General features: G+C 33.3%; 1 protein-coding gene across 1 annotated transcript; it reads left to right on the top strand.

Moving 5' to 3' along the window:
* Window positions 1–4,178: 4,178 nt before the first annotated feature.
* Window positions 4,179–19,878, top strand: LOC133321843 (uncharacterized; the record flags this gene model as incomplete). The annotated part of the gene is made up of 2 exons (XM_061530914.1): window positions 4,179–4,371; window positions 19,757–19,878. Coding segments are annotated over 2 exons (315 nt in total), but the record flags the coding sequence as incomplete, so codon positions are not given.
* Between the last annotated feature and the right edge of the window lie 1,346 nt (window positions 19,879–21,224).

The following is a 21,224-nucleotide window of genomic DNA, read 5'->3' as shown; positions in this document are numbered from 1 at the left end:
TTGTATAGATGAGCTCAGAAAAAAATATTCTTTAAAAAATCCACGCCTTGTATAGATGAGCTCAGAAAAAAATATTCTTTAAAAAATCCACGCCTTGTATAGATGAGCTCAGAAAAAAATATTCTTTAAAAAATCCACGCCTTGTATAGATGAGCTCAGAAAAAAATATTCTTTAAAAAATCCACGCCTTGTATAGATGAGCTCAGAAAAAAATATTCTTTAAAAAATCCACGCCTTGTATAGATGAGCTCAGAAAAAAATATTCTTTAAAAAATCCACGCCTTGTATAGATGAGCTCAGAAAAAAATATTCTTTAAAAAATCCACGCCTTGTATAGATGAGCTCAGAAAAAAATATTCTTTAAAAAATCCACGCCTTGTATAGATGAGCTCAGAAAAAAATATTCTTTAAAAAATCCACGCCTTGTATAGATGAGCTCAGAAAAAAATATTCTTTAAAAAATCCACGCCTTGTATAGATGAGCTCAGAAAAAAATATTCTTTAAAAAATCCACGCCTTGTATAGATGAGCTCAGAAAAAAATATTCTTTAAAAAATCCACGCCTTGTATAGATGAGCTCAGAAAAAAATATTCTTTAAAAAATCCACGCCTTGTATAGATGAGCTCAGAAAAAAATATTCTTTAAAAAATCCACGCCTTGTATAGATGAGCTCAGAAAAAAAATATTCTTTAAAAAATCCACGCCTTGTATAGATGAGCTCAGAAAAAAATATTCTTTAAAAAATCCACGCCTTGTATAGATGAGCTCAGAAAAAAAATATTCTTTAAAAAATCCACGCCTTGTATAGATGAGCTCAAAAAAAAAATATTCTTTAAAAAATCCACGCCTTGTATAGATGAGCTCAGAAAAAAATATTCTTTAAAAAATCCACGCCTTGTATAGATGAGCTCAGAAAAAAATATTCTTTAAAAAATCCACGCCTTGTATAGATGAGCTCAGAAAAAAATATTCTTTAAAAAATCCACGCCTTGTATAGATGAGCTCAGAAAAAAAATATTCTTTAAAAAATCCACGCCTTGTATAGATGGCTGACTTGAAAAAATATTCTTTAAAAAATCCACGCCTTGTATAGATGACCCTAGAAAAATATTCTTTAAAAAATCCACGCCTTGTATAGATGACCCTAGAAAAATATTCTTTAAAAAATCCACGCCTTATATAGACCCTAGAAAAATATTCTTTAAAAAAATCCACGCCTTGTATAGATGACCCTAGAAAAATATTCTTTAAAAAAATCCACGCCTTGTATAGATGACCCTAGAAAAATATTCTTTAAAAAAATCCACGCCTTGTATAGATGACCCTAGAAAAATATTCTTTAAAAAAATCCACGCCTTGTATAGATGGATGACCTCAGAAAAATATTCTTTAAAAAATCCACGCCTTGTATAGATGGATGACTTTAAAAAATCCACGCCTTGTATGAGAAAAAATATTCTTTAAAAAATCCACGCCTTGTATAGATGGATGACCTCAGAAAAATATTCTTTAAAAAATCCACGCCTTGTATAGATGGATGACCTCAGAAAAATATTCTTTAAAAAATCCACGCCTTGTATAGATGGATGACCTGAGAAAAATATTCTTTAAAAAATCCACGCCTTGTATAGAAAAATCCACGGATGATGAGCTGAGAAAAATATTCTTTAAAAAATCCACGCCTTGTATAGATGGATGACCTGAGAAAAATATTCTTTAAAAAATCCACGCCTTGTATAGATGGATGACCTGAGAAAAATATTCTTTAAAAAATCCACGCCTTGTATAGATGGATGACCTGAGAAAAATATTCTTTAAAAAATCCACGCCTTGTATAGATGGATGACCTGAGAAAAATATTCTTTAAAAAATCCACGCCTTGTATAGATGGATGACCTGAGAAAAATATTCTTTAAAAAATCCACGCCTTGTATAGATGGATGACCTGAGAAAAATATTCTTTAAAAAATCCACGCCTTGTATAGATGGATGACCTGAGAAAAATATTCTTTAAAAAATCCACGCCTTGTATAGATGGATGACCTGAGAAAAATATTCTTTAAAAAATCCACGCCTTGTATAGATGACCTGAGAAAAATATTCTTTAAAAAATCCACGCCTTGTATAGATGACCTGAGAAAAATATTCTTTAAAAAATCCACGCCTTGTATAGATGACCTGAGAAAAATATTCTTTAAAAAATCCACGCCTTGTATAGATGACCTGAGAAAAATATTCTTTAAAAAATCCACGCCTTGTATAGATGACCTGAGAAAAATTTAAAAAATCCACGCCTTGTAAAAAATATTCCACGCCTTGTATAGATGACCTGAGAAAAATATTCTTTAAAAAATCCACGCCTTGTATAGATGACCTGAGAAAAATATTCTTTAAAAAATCCACGCCTTGTATAGATGACCTGAGAAAAATATTCTTTAAAAAATCCACGCCTTGTATAGATGACCTGAGAAAAATATTCTTTAAAAAATCCACGCCTTGTATAGATGACCTGAGAAAAATATTCTTAAAAAAATCCACGCCTTGTATAGATGACCTGAGAAAAATATTCTTTAAAAAATCCACGCCTTGTATAGATGACCTGAGAAAAATATTCTTTAAAAAATCCACGCCTTGTATAGATGACCTGAGAAAAATATTCTTTAAAAAATCCACGCCTTGTATAGATGACCTGAGAAAAATATTCTTTAAAAAATCCACGCCTTGTATAGATGACCTGAGAAAAATATTCTTTAAAAAATCCACGCCTTGTATAGATGACCTGAGAAAAATATTCTTTAAAAAATCCACGCCTTGTATAGATGACCTGAGAAAAATATTCTTTAAAAAATCCACGCCTTGTATAGATGACCTGAGAAAAATATTCTTTAAAAAATCCACGCCTTGTATAGATGACCTGAGAAAAATATTCTTTAAAAAATCCACGCCTTGTATAGATGACCTGAGAAAAATATTCTTTAAAAAATCCACGCCTTGTATAGATGACCTGAGAAAAATATTCTTTAAAAAATCCACGCCTTGTATAGATGACCTGAGAAAAATATTCTTTAAAAAATCCACGCCTTGTATAGATGACCTGAGAAAAATATTCTTTAAAAAATCCACGCCTTGTATAGATGACCTGAGAAAAATATTCTTTAAAAAATCCACGCCTTATATAGAAGACCCTAGAAAAATATTCTTTAAAAAATCCACGCCTTTAAAAAATCCACGCCTTGTATAGAAGACCCTAGAAAAATATTCTTTAAAAAAATCCACGCCTTATATAGAAGACCCTAGACAAATATTCTTTAAAAAATCCACGCCTTGTATAGAAGACCCTAGACAAATATTCTTTAAAAAATCCACGCCTTATATAGAAGACCCTAGACAAATATTCTTTAAAAAATCCACGCCTTGTATAGAAGACCCTAGAAAAATATTCTTTAAAAAATCCACGCCTTGTATAGAAGACCCTAGAAAAATATTCTTTAAAAAATCCACGCCTTATATAGAAGACCCTAGAAAAATATTCTTTAAAAAATCCACGCCTTATATAGAAGACCCTAGAAAAATATTTTTTAAAAAATCCACGCCTTATATAGATGAGCTCAGAAAAAAATTTTCTTTAAAAAAGAAGAATTTTCTTTAAAAAATCCACGCCTTGTATAGATGAGCTCTGAAAAAAATTTCCTTTAAAAACTCCACGCCTTGTATAGATGAGCTCAGAGCAAAATTTTGTTTAAAAAATCCACGTCTTGTATAGATGAGCTCAGAAAAAATTTTCTTTAAAAAATCCACGCCTTGTATAGATGAGCTCAGAAAATATTCTTTAAAAAATCCACGCCTTGTATAGATGGGTGACCTGAAAAAAATATTCTTTAGAAATAAACTGATCGGAACTTTTAAATATTTAAGCTATTTTCTTACAACCATTTGAAAAGCTGTTATACTGCTTAGCCAAATATGCTCTAGACCATTTTTTGCGATTCAACATTAGCATGATATATTGCGATTTTAAAAGCGTAGGATTTACTTGTTGAATTTGACATTCTCTTAGATGCCATAACAAGTGGTATTCGTATTATTTATTTATTTTTGTTTGTAATTTTTTTATTGTTGTTATTGCAAAACTTGTTTTTATATACAACACGATTTTTGTTATTGTTGTTTTTTTTGTTCTCCTCTAACAGATTTGGTGCCGGTCTCCTCTACAGTCATACCATTAACGGCCGTTGAAGTCAGCTATGGTTTGGGTGGTAAACCAAGCGAAGAATACAAAGAGGCCTACTTGAAAAAATTGCGCAAAAAAGTTCATGAACACGATAAAAGTGCAAGTGAGAAGCTAGCCGATCCGGATACATTAATAACCAGTAAGTGTGTGTGGCAGTAGCCAAATGATTTATTTGAATATTTTTTTGTTAAACGCAAAATAAATCTGAAGTACATCTCAAAAAATATGTAAAACCTCCATTCAAGTGCTACAGATAATCTCTTAATATTGAATTATTGCGAATTCTAAAAAAATACCTTATAAGTGGCCACTTTTAAGTGGCTAATATTGCCTAGAAGCCACTCAAGTGGTGGATTATTCATAGCCCGCCAATAGAGAGGAATTACAAATCTATGGAGTGTAGCTTTGCAAAAATATGGAGATGTTTTTTTTTATTTGGAAATTAAAGTAACCACGCAAATTCATCCAAATTTGGTTACTGTTTTGAAACACTTCGTAAAGAGTTTGGAAATCTTTTGTGTTGATGATTCTACTGTTGTTTTTGGGTTTAAAATCATTAATAGTTGTTGTTGCTATTGTTAGGTTTTGGTTGATTGACCTATTCGAGCCATCATGCATACATTGCAACCACGTAAGTTGCCGTTATAAGCCATTTAGTTTCTTTGCTATGATTTGCTTGAGTTGTTGTTATTGTCAAGATGATGTCATTAAAAACAATTTGTTTGGATTAGCTAATTTGCAAAACTAAACTATTGCGAACTAATAGCTTAAGTAGTGACGGCTGTGAAAATTTACGATATGTTTGACAAATCGGGAATCAAATATTGTGAATAATAGGGTCTTGATGAGTTATAAGTACATTTTGGACTTGTTGGTAACAAGTCATTATTTTGCCGACGTCTCTGCTATTAGATTTTTTCCGAGATTCTCTAAAGTTATTTTCCGAGTAATCTGCATAAACTCTGACGTTTAATTGTATAAATTTTGGTAATAAAAATCTCATTTATGTAGACAATTCCGATTACTTTCCTAGTAATCTGCAATCAGTCAAAAGGACAATTTGAAAACGTGAATCGAAAAAATAAAATGTGTGAAAAAATATTACTGAAAAATACCGACACAGTGGATAAATATTATGTCCTCGCATGAAGTAAAGTTTAAGATTAAAGGCACAGACACGAAAAAAATTACTGTGAGAAAGTCAAAAAAATGAAAGGCTCAAGCTTCAGTATTGCAAGGGTACTGGGAAGCATGCAGGTGGGTCAATAATGATATGGGGCTATTTTTCTTTTAATGGAGTTTGTGAAGTAATACATCGGATTGTTTATATAAATGTGTTGAAAATGCTTTGGTTCCCTTCGCTGAAGAAATTATATCGCCTGTTATGTTGTTTCAGATTGACAAACCTTTTATAATGGCCAACGAAATCAAAACAAATTCAGAAACAAACATAACATCTTCCCGAAGGTTCTGGATGCGAGATGTAGTATATCCAAGGATCAAATTGAGCGCTTTATATATTCAATTCCTCGCAGGTGTGCTGCCGTAATAAAAAAAAAATGGTTAAATTAACTTTAAATTTAAAATTAAATTTATTTAAAAGAAACCAATAAGGGATGTTCAAAAGTCGGACGATGCCGATTATATGGTACACTTCACCACTTTGGGTAAATACAAGAGATGCTCATATGTATAATATCCTGTAGATAGAATAGACATAGCATAGTAAATTGAATCTGAATCATTTGTATGAAATCGAGCAAAATATGTATAATATCAATATAAAAATGGAAGAATTTGAGCAACCTTGGTATCCTCACCATTTGGTTTCGTGCAACACAGTGCGCTATCCAACATTTTTCTCGACACAAAATCCAACACTCATTATTCAAGGTTCCATTTGGTACGTTGTGCACTAATTCGTCCTAATCGCACAAACGTTAGTTATTTGGTACACCATTTAGATGAAATCGGATGAAAATGTATGGAAACTATATCTAAACCTGCGGACTAAATCGGACAAAAATAAATGAGAGATTTCTGTACAGATTTCAACAACATAATATCGTGCAAATAGAATACGAACGATGATGTGAGCTATATTTAAATCTGAACCGATTTCAAACTTAACAAAAAGCATTCTTGACTAAATTCCATACCCGCTGCTAAATTTCGTGAATATAGAACGAACAGAAGGTCCTCGGTGCTCCATTTACATATAATCTGAACCGATTCCAACAAAACTTAGCATACATCAATTAGGACATAATTAAGTACACTGTGCAAACTGTTGTCTCAATCGGACAGATATTGGCAGTATGTTGTTCCATTTTCTTAAAATCGGACGAAAATATATATGGGAGCTATATCTAAATCTGAACCGATTCAAACAAAATTTCACGGAAGTCAACATGCAGAAACTTCAAAACGCTATGCAAACTTTTGTCTCAATCGGACAAATCTAAATCTGAATCGATTTCAACAACACTTCGCATATATCAATCAGAACCTAATTCAGTACTCTGTGCAAATCGGACAAATATTGGCAGTATGGTATTCCATTTACATAAAATTGGACGAAACTATATATAGGAGCTATACAAAATTTGAAGCGATTTTCTCCAATTTCATAGGGTTCGTCCTTGGGCCAAATAAGTGACATGGTCCAAATTTCATCTAAATCGGATTATAAATGCGACTTGTAATACATGGACAGATGGATATGAATAAATCGACTCAGAAAGTGAGTCGATGCATATTTTTAAAAGGAACAAGGGGTCTATCTTGATTCCTTTTGCCTGTTAAAAACATATGTACAAAGATATAATACCCTATACCATATAGTGGTGAAGTGTATAAAAACGTGCCCAAAATCTACAAAATACCGAATAATGGGGTTATTGCTCTATGTGAAATATCAGGAAATAAGAATCAAAATAGATATTTTTGGTAGGAATTTTTTCTACCTAATGGGAATTCAAAATATCAAATTGATGCCAAACCGATTGCAAAAAGTGCTTATCAAAATTCCGAACATTGGAGGGTACCGTTATATGGGGCTATCCTATAAATAGACCCAATTTCAAAAGGAAGATTTCTAATTAAATATATATTATGGTGAACATTTCGAGGATTTGCAAATGGAATGGAAAAAATGTGAATATTTATTATCTGAAAAATGGTTTCTGAACGGTTAATCAGCATCTTCAGGTGACAAAAATTGTGGAAAGAAAGTAGTCCTTGGGCGCCAAATCAGGGCTGGTCGGTAAATGATACCATCAATTCTACATTTTAACCGGTTAAAATCAAGCTTTTTTCATCCGATGTGTGATAGCACCTTCTTCCACGAATAACTTCATGTAAAAATTGAGAAATTTAATCCAAAAGTTAAATTATTTTTTTCCTAAATTAAAATGTTTCAAATCATAAGAAACACGTCATACTGTGCTGAGTACGTTCATACTTAAAATGTTCCAATTTTTTAGTAGAAATGTCAGATAGCGTCGGACAACACAGAAATAAATATAGAAGCCCTAGTACACTTCTTGTAAAGCTTCCAATATAAAAGAGATTTTAGCTAAATTGGGGGAGATGTTAGCTAACCATAGGAGCAATTGTATGCGTGGGGATTTATTATCCTTCGCTACAACAAAAATCTGATTTTAAAAGGTCGGTTTCTAGAGTGACGACTAATGTCGGACCTTGATAAATTTGAATTTAATTCACAGATTGAACTTAGCGATCGTTGTAAAGACACATAACCCAATATGCCTGATGAGCCGTTTAACCAACGTCGAATGATGGATTTCCTTTTCATGGCATTAGGCTCGACTCGAAAGAGCTTTGCCTTACAGGCAAAACTCAAATAAATAATTTGACATTTTTTATTGAGTAACAAATTTCCTTACGATAATTTATTATTTGTTCGGTACTTTTCTTTTCAAATTTGCCCAACCAAATTCTAGTAAAAATTTGGCATTTGGGTTTTTAATTATCATTAAAATCTAATATTTTCAAATCTGATGAATTTTCATTTCAATTTTAGACTAATAGACTATAGCTTCTCAGTTTTGCATTCGACCAGATTAGTGATCAACGAATATTATGTATTTATTCAGATATGCAAAATTTATAGCAAACAAACAACATTGTTATAAATATTATTAATATTTGGCACATTCGTTGATATGTCAACAATGAATTTGAAATTCTAATCCATTAGTATTTTCTTCTCCAAAAAAAATGTAAAAATGTCACTCTAATTTCATTACACATCGACAAATATAGTTGTTTCCCCACCCCAAAAAATATATATTTATGTTACGCTGTGATGACGATGACCTTCCTTCCATCCTCTGCCATTCCCATTTCGATGAAGTACAAACATAAATTTCGACAAATTGCATGAGACCGGAGAAAGAGTATAAAGTGCAGTCGAGCCGAACATTTCACATTCATTTGACGACATACACACTGACACGCAAAACGACAATGTTTCACCAAAAAATATTTCGTTTTGCATTCAAAGTTAAAAGGAAAAAAAGAAAAACAAAAATGATTACATTTTAGCTTTTGAATTTGAATGTGAAAATCTAATAAACATCCATAGCTAGAGATGAAGTTCATTTACATTTTTTGTAGTTGTTGTTGCGTAAATTAAATGTGAAACGAACAAACAGACAGACAAATTTACAATTGCAATAACAAAATGCTACTTCATGGTGTGCTAGATATTGGAATAACGACAACAAAAATTAAAACAACTAAAAGAGAGGTGATAGACAAAACGTCAGCAAATGGAATGTAATCGAATGGAAAAAGTAATGGGTGTGTAACCTTGTAAGTGGTGGCAGAGATCAACAACACCATTTCGAAACAAATTTTGTATTTTGAAACAAAACTTTTGAGAAATTTAGGTTTTATATTAAGAAGTGCTACATTGGAAGAACATTTTATTTTTTCGGGATAAATGATCGAATATTTATCTTATAATAAAAAAGAAGGTATGTCGTTAATAACAAAAACAAAATCAGAACCAGTAAGGAAAGTAGTATAGTCGGACTGGGCCGATCTATGATACCCTTCACCACTTTGGGTATATTCAACATATGTATCCGAAAAGACGTCGCTGTACTGTTTAAAATTTAATCTCAATCAGACACTCATTGATAATTTGGTGTACACTCAATATAAATAAGTCGAAATTATATATGGAAGCTATGTTATATCTATATCTGAACCGATTTCAAGCCAACCTGCCAAAGATTAATTTATATTAACTTCAGTACGTTGTGTCAATCGGCCTAGCTATCATTCTAGACTTAATTTAGTACGCGGTGCCAAAATTCTTGCCAATCAAAAGATTTGAAGGGATTTTGGTGTACCATTTACCTAAAATCGGGCGATACTATATATGGAAACTATATCTAAATCTGAACCGATTTTCACGAAACTTAGCACACATCATTCTAGATTTAATTCAGTGGGCTATACCAAATTTCGTGCAAATCGAAATATATATGGGAATTTGGTACACCATTTACCGATTTATCGGTTCAGATTTTGGAGACTTAGAGACTTTGGTACACCATTTACATAAAATCGGGCGATACTATATATGGGAGCTATATCTAAATCTGAACCGATTTTCACGAAACTTAGCACACATCATTCTAGACCTAATTCAATACGCTCTGCCAATATTCGTGCTAATCAAATGATTTTCATGGACTTTGGTGCACCATTTACCTAAAATCTGGCGAAGCTATATATGGGAGCTATATCTAAATCTGAATCGATTTTCACGAAACTTGGCACACATCATTCTAGACCTAGTTTATTAGGCTGTACCAAATTTCGTGCAAATCGTGCAAGATATTTAGGGACTTTATTACCTCATTTACCTTAAATCGGACGAAAATATATATGGGAGCTATATCTAAATCTGAACCGATTTTTCCCAATTTCAATAGGGTTCGTCCTTGGGCCAAATAAGTGAGCTGTGCCAAATTTCATCCAAATCGGATCATAAATGCGACCTGTACTTTGTTTACAATTTAACATCAACAGACGGACGGACATGCCTAAATCGACTCAGAAAGTGATTCTATGCATATTCTCAAAAGGAACCATGTGTCTATATCGATTCCTTTTGCCTGTTACAAACATATGCACAAAGACATAATACCCTGTACCACAGTGTGGTGAAGGGTATAAAAATTGCTAACCATGAGCACGCTAATTTTATGAAATTTTGCATAGTAAAATCGGAAAGTGACTGTTTAATGTATTGAATCGACTCTGGTCCTTATATCTTTTCTGACAGTCTCTAAAGAAAGTAATCGCTAGATCTTGATAGCCAATTATGATCACTTCTTCGAGAGAACACAGTTCCGAATATTTCCCATAAAGATCAATTGTTTAGTTGCTTATGTGGGACGTAGCGCCGTCTTGTTGAAAGTAAAAGCTGTCCAGAACAGTGGCATCCAACGCCGGAGAAAACGAAATACCAAAGTACTGACATTCAGGTTGGAATAGGACTTCGAATATATCGAAAATGACGCGTGATATTGATAATTCTTGGTAAGGATATATGTTACCCATAGTGTTACCCAATTCGCCTAAAAACGTGCTCAAAATCCCGATATATCCCATTTGGTGTACCAAACATCCCATATGTACTTTGAGCTCTATCTTAAATATTGCGACCTCTATCGTGATTTCAGCAATCGACATAAAATTTTATTCAGATCAAGCATTTATTTCATTGTTGGGATATCCGACGATTTAATATACACTCCAAATTATCCGCCAGGGCCGTGATTTGGCACCCAAGGGCTATTCTTTATCCCTGCACATCCAGAGGAAATGTGTGGTCAACGAGTCGCCATAAAATGCTGTTGACGGGGTTAAAGGAGGTGTCTTTATCGAAGGAAACGAGATAGACACATGGTTCCTTTTGAGAATATGCCAAGTATCATTTTCTGAGTCGATTATTGCATGTCCGTCTGTTGATATAACATTTAAAAAATACAGATCGCATTTCTTATCCGAGTGAGTTGGTAAAGCTCATTTCTTTGGCCCAAGGCTGAACCCTATTGAAATGGTGGTGAAAACCGGTTCAGATTTAGATATACCTCCCATATTTTATTTTTATTCGATTTTATGTAAATGACACACCAAACTCCCAAGTTTTGTTCGATTGACATGAAATCTAGTATAGTGTATTGAATTGAGTGTAGGATAAAGCGTATTCAATTTCATTGAAATGCGATCAGATATATATTTTCGTTCGATATTATGTAAATGACACACCAAACTTCCAAAGTGTGTCCGATTCAGACGAAATTTTGTGTATCGTATTGAATTGAGTATAGGATAAAGTGTCTTAAATCTCAATGGATTAGATATGGCTATAGCTCCCATATATATTTTCGTCCGATTTCTCGACATTTTGAACTAAATAAACTCGTTTTCAAAAAAAAAAAAAAAAAAAAAATGCTCCACAAAATATTCCAAGTCAGCTCGATTGGCATGTAATTTTGCATAGATTTCAGAATGACATATATACCTATGTAGATCGCAAATTTAATTTCGTCCGATTCCATGTCAATGGTCCTCTAAAAATGCTACATATTTTCTATTGACAGGATAAACAGCCCCATAAACGATTGTTCTTTTTTACGGGTGCTATGGGTGTTTTTAGCATGCGATGTACAGCTCAAAGATGATTCCGAAACTACAGTTCAACATCGTCAACGACGATCTAGATTACTTCACAAAGGTCATTCTTTACTTAGCTGGCTTATGACAGAACGTTAGTTTCAAAAGCCGAGCTTAAAAAAGGTTTCCAAGCATGTCGGTCTTTTGCGTATCTCCTCCAACTTAAAAGACCTCGTTTCGAGATTTTGTCTTCCACTTCATTTTTCCACTGAAATCGTGGCCTTCACCTTCTACGTGAACCATCAGTTGGCTCGATTTTATGTGCCTTTTGAGCTGGGGCATTCTTATCCATTTTGACAACATGACTTAACCAACGTAGTCGCTGCAGCTCGTTACGTCTGACTATGTCGATGTCCGAGAACAACATTGGCCCATTAGAAGGCGACATTCATAGTCGACGCAGATCGGCCCATAAATTTGTCGAAGAATTTTTTTCTCAAATACTCCAAGAGCTGTATCATCTGCTTGCGTAAGTACCCATGCTTCAGATCCATATAACAGCACGGGTTGTATCTGCGTCTTGTAATGTGTGAGTTTGGTCTGGGAGAGGTGGCCTTGTTTCTAAACTACTTACTTAGAGCATAGTAGCATCATTTGGCCAACACTATCCTTCTCCGGATTTCAAAGCTGATATTATTAGTTTTGCTTATGGCGATACCGAGGTATATAAAATCCTTCACTACCTCGAAGCTGTTTCAAGTTCCACAGTTAGTCCGAGTCTATTGGACGTCTTTCGCGTTGACACCACCAGCTTGTTCTTCTCACCATTTACTGTCAGACCCACTTTGAAGAGTCCGTTTCAATTTGTTCAAATGTAGCTGTTACCTCTCGCAATGTTCCACATGTGTAACATGGGTTGTTCGGTGTACAGAGTGACATTTCTGTTCATCTTTGCTTCTTGTATGATTTTTTCCAGCAATATGTTAAAAAGATCACACGACAAACTGTAACCTTGTCTGAATGCTTATCCTTAAATTTATCCTCCATAGCCGTATTAATTTTGCAGGAATGCCAGAACGGATAGGGCTGTCGAATGCGGCTTTTTTTATTCGATTTGTTCACATTTACAATTTAGTCAGCTTTTTTACCGCTAATTTCCTGATTTTTTTAAGTATTTTAATGTCAGTTCGAGTGTTCACATTATCGAGAGTTCACTGTATATAGTTTTATTATTAAGTGGTTCTTTATACTCTTTCGAGTCGAGCTTGATGATCTAAGTTTTGCAATGAAAGGGAAAGCCAGGAGAAGAACCTACGTACCCACCATTATGCGACGCGTTTCGCCGTTGGTTAAGCGACTCATCAGGTATATTGGGCTATGTGGCTTTACAAAGGTCGTACGTTGATAACTTGTATTTATTCCGCGAATTAAATTCAAATTTGTCAAAGTTCGACATTTGTCTTCATTCTAGGAACAGTCCTTTTCAAAGCAGATTTTCGTTGTAGCGATGGATAATTAATCCACACACCTACAATTTCTTCCATGGTATACACATGTTTTTGCGCAACCGCTTTGGAAGTGTGTTGATGGCTCAGAACGCTAAGTGGTCTGGCAACATTTGTGTTGCTCCGAGGACCTAGGTTCGAGACCTAGCCGTGTTCAGCTGAAAAAATTATTTTTAGTATTTCGTTATGAGTAGCACGCAAAAGATCCAATCCCCGAAAAGAGTACTGTGAAGCACCTGACATGACTCGCATTCTTTACTCGTATTGAGAGGTGTTTTTCACTTTCCGATTGTAGACTTGTGAGCGTAAAATAAAATAACAATCTCAACTCCAGCATTAAAATTCCAGATTTTCTTTGTCAGTAGTTAAGTCAGGAATCGATAAAGAATAATAAAACTTGTAGGAATTTACACATTCTCTCTAATTTTTTAAATCTAATATGTTCTAATACTAAAGATTATTCTTACAATTTTTTTAGGAATATATTTCATTTTTATGATATTATATATTTCATTTTATGATATATTTTGCTTTTTATTATAAATAGATTTTATATACAAAATCTGTTATTTATTTCAATAAGTTCTATTATTCCAAGTCAAAAACAATTATCCTAAAATATATTGATACAGCTACTTCTAGTTTCATCCTCTCACTTTCAGTATAGAAATGGTGAATCAAAATAGTTACTGCAATCACTTCAAATAATGGCAATTTCCAATTCTGCTTTAATAAACAAACGCAAATCTGAAAAGCCAACAAAAACAACAACAATACTAGTTAACATTCCATTGTTATTGTCAGCAACATTTTTGTCACAGTAAAAGGTATTACCACCATTATGCCAAAATCGAAGTAGTAGCAACCCACACACAAACTAGAAAAAAAAATACCATCGAATAGTGAATGAATCTAAACGACCGCCAACAACAACAGTCAGACAAACGTTGTAGTACAGGCACATTAAGCCAACAAGCAACGAGCTAAGCAGCGAACCAACCGACCAGTCACTTAGTCTATCCGTTAGCTATGTTAGCAAGTGTAACAGACAACAACAGCACTTAACATTACCCCCAGCTTATAAAAGCTGTGCCATAGGGCGAACTTGTCGGCGCCGTCATCGTTGGTGTTGTTGTTGTAGTCTATGAGACAACAACAAATCTACGGCAAAGCATAAAAGACAGAAAATGATACAAAAAGGCAGAGAATGAATGAATTCTTTGAAATAAATCATGATTATTTATTCGTAGCAAAACTGTGCGAGAAAATAGCTCACAAAAACACCAATAACAAAACAGGCAGGACAAAGACATAAAAAACACAATTCATAAATGCGCAAAAAAAAGAAAGAAAAACAGCCTTCATAAATTCCTGTACAAATAACCTCAATTGAAATAACTAACTAACCAAATAGCCAGACAGAGTTTATGGCATTTAGTTCGGCTAGCAATAACACAGGCTTACAACAATTTGGAATAAATATTATTAGAAAATGTGGAAAAGTGTAAGAAACAAAGAAAAACTCATTTGACTTAGTTAAGGGAACCCCACCCATTCTTGGTCCAAAGGTGACAGATAAGGCTGGGTTTTAGGAAATTCGTACTAGAACGGTACGAAAAGTGCTAAATGTGATACCATTTGTATTTAGCGAACTGGTGGAGCTAGAACTCTTAAATTTTAAATGAGGGTCACTTATGGGGTGTAGAATAGATATAGCAAAGGGTTTTTTGGACATTCAAACTATAAGCATGAGGAAAGTACTAAAATGTACTAAATTTAGTACATTTTCGTAGCATGTGAATGGAAATTGAAATTTGGAACGCAAATTAAGGTTGAGAAGCAGGGTCGATATAACGAGCTGGCATTGGAAGCGAAAAGTACTATATTCGGTACAAATTTAATTTGGAGGTACAAATCGAGTTGGAATCCTGAAAATTTAAATTAACATTACCGTCGAAGTTTTTTACTTATGTGTACGAAAAGTACTAAATCGTACTATAATTGGAACAATTAGGATTTGGGTGAACCGATAGAGCTGGAACAATGCAATTTGGAGTCATGATCACTGTTGGGGTGTAGGATTATGGTATGTAGGGAATTTTGAAAATAAATACTAATGTGTACTATATGGTACCAAATTTGGATTTGGGTGAACCGATAGAGCTGGAAGCTTTACATTTGGAGTTAGGATAATTGTTGGGGTAGAATTGAGCTATTTAGGAAATTTCTACTAATGTGAACTAAATTTTGTACAATTTAAATTTTGGGTGAACCGATGCGATGAAGTTTTGGAAATTTGTACTAAATGTTACCAAATGCGGGTTTGAGTGAACCGATTGAGCTGGAATTTTGAAATTTGACGTTTGGATCACTTTTGGGGTGTAGGATTGGGCTTTGTGGAAAATTTTGGAAATTCGTACTAATGTGTACTAAATTTGGTTGAGCTGGAAACCTTGAAATTTGGAAATAAGGTTAATGATAGAGTGTAGGATTGGGTTATGGATGTAGTTTTGGAAATTCATACTTATGGGTACTAAATTATACTAAATTTGTACAATTTGAATTTTGTCTGAACTGGTAGAGCTGGAATCCTGCAATTTGGAGTTACGATCTTTGTTGGTATGTAGTATTGACCTATGTAGAAAATTTGTACTAAATGGTACCAAATTTGGATTTGGGAGAACCGATAGAGCTGGAATATTGAAATTTGATGGTAGGATCACTGTTGGAATGTAGGATTGGACTTTGTAGGAAGTTCGTACTAATGTGTACTAAATTTTGTATAATTTAAATTTTGGGTGAACCAATAAGCTGGAATCCTGAAATTTGGAGTTAGGGTTACAGTTGGGGTGTAGGATTGGTCTATGTAGGAAGTTTTGGAAATTTGTACTAATGAGTACAAAATAGTACCAAATGTGGATTTGAGTGAAACGATAGAGCTAGAATCTTGAAATTTGAAGTTAGGATTACTGTTGTTGGAAATGTCTACTTATGTGTACTAAATGACACTAAATTTGGTACAGTTTGGAATAAAAGCTAACCGATAGAGCTGCAATCCTGAAATTAAGTAATATGATTTCCGTTGATGTTTACTAACTGGTACTTAATTTGGATTTGGGTGAAGCTATATTTGAAATTGGGAAATTTTACACGACTACAAAGGGTAAAAAATTACAACAAATTTTGTATAGAGCTAAATTTAGTCAGAATTGGTGTGTAGTGCTGAGATATGGTGGTAGTTTTGGAAAAAAGTACTATAAGAGAACACAGGTACTAAATGGTTCCAAAAGTGTTAATAATGTTTGCTAGTTAAAAAATAAATAAAAACAATCTGGAAAAAAGTTTTTTATTCATAAGAAATCTGGAATACCAAATTTAAGTCACATGGATGGAAAAATTCGGCTAATGTCTTACAAACCACAATATCAAAATAGTTCCGCAATAATGTTTCTGGCACTCCATGATCTTGGTATGCGAAATTATGGCCATATTGGTGGGAATATGTGTGTGAAACCTTTAAAGGCTACGTCGTAACGTGGTCTTATATCGACAAGTTTCATAAAATATATTTTTCGTTTTCCATGTCAACATAAAGAAAATGACGCGTAACAGATATATGAGACCTATATCAAATAACATGGACCTATAACGAAAAGTTTATTAAAGTTTAGTTTATATTTATTCAGTCTTTTTTTAAACAATGTTAATATATAAATAATATACATAAGATTAAAGACTTATGACTATAATGTATTATCGTAATGCAGTGACATAAATTACAGCACCTAGCTTTAACATGAAATGAGACATAAAATGTGGGTATACATCAGTTAAAGTTACGTACATCCTTGCTCCCGAGACTAATACAATAAGAAGGGATAATTTATCCAGGGTTTATGAACTTAAAACTAATAATACAAAACAAAAACAAAAATAAAACATGGACCTATAACGAAAAATTTATTAAAATATATATTTGATTTCCAAGCTCCTGGAATACAATTTTAACCACTTTTGTGGAAAAGTACTGCAAAACCCTTCAAAATAACAAAAATGAATCGGAACCATTATACAGGGGATATGTCAAAACATGGACATATGAATATTGAAAATTTTCTGGGAAGAGGTTTTTTTGCCAACCGAAAATCCAGAATGCCAAATTAGACCACATCGGTTGGAAAATATGTATTTAAAAATGTCGGGTTCCGCGTTCAAAACCCTGAAGTATGAAAATAATAATCACTTTGGTTTGAAAATACGGCTAAAACCTTCAAAGTATCGAAATTTGCGTATCAAATTTTTCTTGTCCAAAACCTCAATTTTTTCATCACCGATTACACTGTGACACAAAATCGAGGTCATGGTCTGGGGTGTTGAACATCCTTATAAGGATGAAAAGTCTTTGGCGAGTACATTAAGAACCCACAGGGGCAAATTCAACATAGATCATGTTTCTGAGTAGCCTGAATCTGATCCGGTTCAAAAATTTAGCAATCCTGATCTGTCTCCCATGAATTAATTTTATTAATTTTTATTATGGGCACATTTGTCATCCAAATTGGTTGAAAATTCATATTAGGTTGGGGAAAAATTAATCCATTATTTTTATATGAATTATAGGACTTTATTTAATATGCTTCGGAATGTCCGATTTGAGCCAAATATGCACCGTTTTGTTGTATGATTTGTTGTCATTTAAAATGCATTTCTCCGATTTTATCGACATTTTCGACGAACTGCCTACCTGTGCGAGGTACATCTTTAACATAAAAATTTTCTGAACGGAATCTTCGAAACCAAAATGGCACATAATTGGCTGTTACAGTATCGGAGCCGCTTTGCTAGCATTTTCGCCTTTGTCAAAGAAAAACTGTAAAATGTACCGAATTTTCTCTTTGTCACTTCCATTTTTAACACCCTATAACTCACAACTGAATGCGCCAAACAAAAAAGCAGCAAAATAATTTGTTTATTACGAAATGTCACCCTTCCAACGACCAAATCTGAAATTGTTTGAGCTATACTTTACGAGAAATCTATCAATATTTTCCCCTAAAACTAATATTTTCGAGTTACATTGGGTGGAATATCTTCAAAAAAGGCATTATTTGGTTCAGGGTAGTCCATATATAACGGGACATCCCATTATTCGATATTATGGGATTCGTATTTTCAATAGAATTGGGTTATCATTTGGTGTCAAATTGTTCTACCAAAACTTGGTCGAAGTATTAGTATAACCGCTATTAACGGTATCCATTAACCGCTTCATTGTTTTTAGAACTTCAGGCATGTTTTTTGTGGAGTGAATATTAAATTTGTCATTACGTTTGCAAAACATGAAATATTCTCTGGAGACCCCACATATAATAGATATATTTTTAATTAGAATAAAATTCTACGTAAAATGCTATCCGTCCGTCTGTCTGTTAATATCATGATAGGGATCGTAATATTTGAAATAGAACTTTGAAATATTGCACTGGCATTGCACTTACTCCTACGATCTTTGCTATTTAAAATAGTGCATATCAGTCGATGATTTGGTATAGCCCAGTATTATGGGGATTATTGATCTGTTTTTCAACCAAATTGGCTGTAATTTGCTACGTTCACATTGGGTATTGAATCTTCCTACTGAAAATAATCAATATTTGTAAACATTTTAGGGTATCCCCAAAATATCGGTACCGGTATTTCGGTTATTCGGTATTTTTGTGGTTTTAGACATGTTTTTCATGTTGGGTATCAGATTTGCATACGAAAAATCATATATGTTGCCCCTCCCAAAATTCGGTATTTTGAGGTTTTAGGGCACATATTTCAACAGAATTGGCTGTAATTTATTATGTTGGGTTATGATATGGTTGTAAATCTTTCTACTAAAATGATCAATATTGGTTAACCTTTTAGGGAAGCCCCCTTAAAACGCTATATCCCAAAGATCGGTATTTTGGCTACATTTTATTTTTCAGAATTTTAATCTCAGAAATTCTGCCAATGAAATTCTCATTGGTTAGTAGCATGTCATGAAATAAAAATCCAATTTTGGTAACATTGTGTAATGATTTTTTTGTTAGCCCACAAGCATTACAAATGCAAACATAAAAAGGCGTTGAAGAGGAAAAAAATTCGCAAAAAAGGAAAAAAGAAGAAGAAGAAAACAATAAATATACAAATAGATTTATTAACTACACAATTATTTGCAAAAAGACACCAAGTTGTTTTTTCTTGTTATGTTATCTTTATTTTATTTACTGGTATTGACCATTACTTTAATATTTCGTTTCGTTTTTCTTTTCTGTTTGATTTTATTTATGTTTTTTCGCTTCTCTCTTTGTCTACCTCTCGTTGCAGTTAAAAAGAAACACATTGACAGCAGCAACACCAATAAGGCCAAAGTCAAGGGCGGCATCATTACCAAAAATCCCATACAAACAGCAGCAACAACAACAACAACTGGAGGCGACAACAAGTGAAATGATTTCGCACTTTTGCTAAGTGCGAAATAATAATCACAATAGAAGCAAACAGTAAAAAATTTATTTTGATAGTATTTCGCCATTTTATTATCATTCATTTTGGTTTTTTTTTTCATCTTCTGCCTCGTTGTTAACAATAATTGTGAGTATACAGTCGAGTTGAAAGCTTTTAGTTGTAAGATATTTCTTGTTGCTTTTTTTTTTGTATTTTTGTTAATTTGTAATAAACATTTTGATGCGACAAACAAGTGAAATAATTTTTGGCACACTTATGTAATTGAAGTGAAATAATTTTATTCGGTAACATTTTGCAGAAAAATATTTTTTTAGATATTCTCACAAATCATATTAGAAGATTGTATGAATCTTGTTATTCAACACTAAATAAGTAAGGACCAAAAAAAAAAAAAAAATCAAGCTGCTTACCTGAGATAGTCTACATTAGTTCAATCTAGATAGAATCAATATTATCCAGAATAAAAACAACAATGATAACGAATCTAACTCAAAGACTAATCTTACACTTTTCTTATACTGTTCACATTTTCAAAATATATTGACAATATTGAATACCTCAGAAGTTACACTTGTGCTCATACAATTAAGTCATTCAAACAAAACAATAAGTGCAAAGGACAATTTTATAGATTATGGATGAAATAAAAGTACCTTTATTACGTAAATATAAAAAAGACACAAATTAACTAAAATAACTTAATTTCAACGTTTTATAACATAAAATAAACATAATTCGAAAAAACTGCATTAACTTCATTTTAAGCTGCTCATATAATTAAGTCACTAGGACGTAAATAGGTTAATTGTTAATATTTTTGAACTAAAATTACGTTAATATTTAGTTGGAAATCCTTTTTGTAGGATGACTTCTGCACATCTCTTGCTCATGGAACTGACGAGTTTGGAACATTGCTCTGGGGTTATTTTATACCATTCGTCCTTTATAATTTCCCACATGGATGCTTTGTTTGCTGGCTTTCTAACTGCGACAGCTCTTTTTATGATACCCCAAAGGTTTTCAATGGGGTTTAGGTCCAGGCTTTGGGCTCGCCACTCTAGCATTTTAATATGATTGGCCGCAATCCAGTCCTTCACTACTTTTGAGCAGTGCTTGGGGTCGTTGTCCTGCTGAAATATCCAGGCCAACGGCAAATCATCAGCATAATAATTTAAAAGGTGTTCTTCTAAGATATCTCAGTACATAACACCTGTCATTTTTCCGTCTATTTGGTCAATTGGACCCACGTCTGATGCCGTGAAGCATCCCCATACCATCACAGAAGAACCCCCGTGTTTAACTGTTTTCTTTGTGTAACGTGGATTTA

Source organism: Musca vetustissima, unplaced genomic scaffold (assembly GCF_032173495.1).
Source record: "Musca vetustissima isolate MV318-11 ecotype Yass unplaced genomic scaffold, APGP_CSIRO_Mvet_v1 utg425937, whole genome shotgun sequence".
Lineage (NCBI taxonomy): Eukaryota > Metazoa > Arthropoda > Insecta > Diptera > Muscidae > Musca > Musca vetustissima.
Note: the sequence above shows the minus strand (reverse complement) of the source record. Positions and strands in the feature narration are given on the sequence as shown.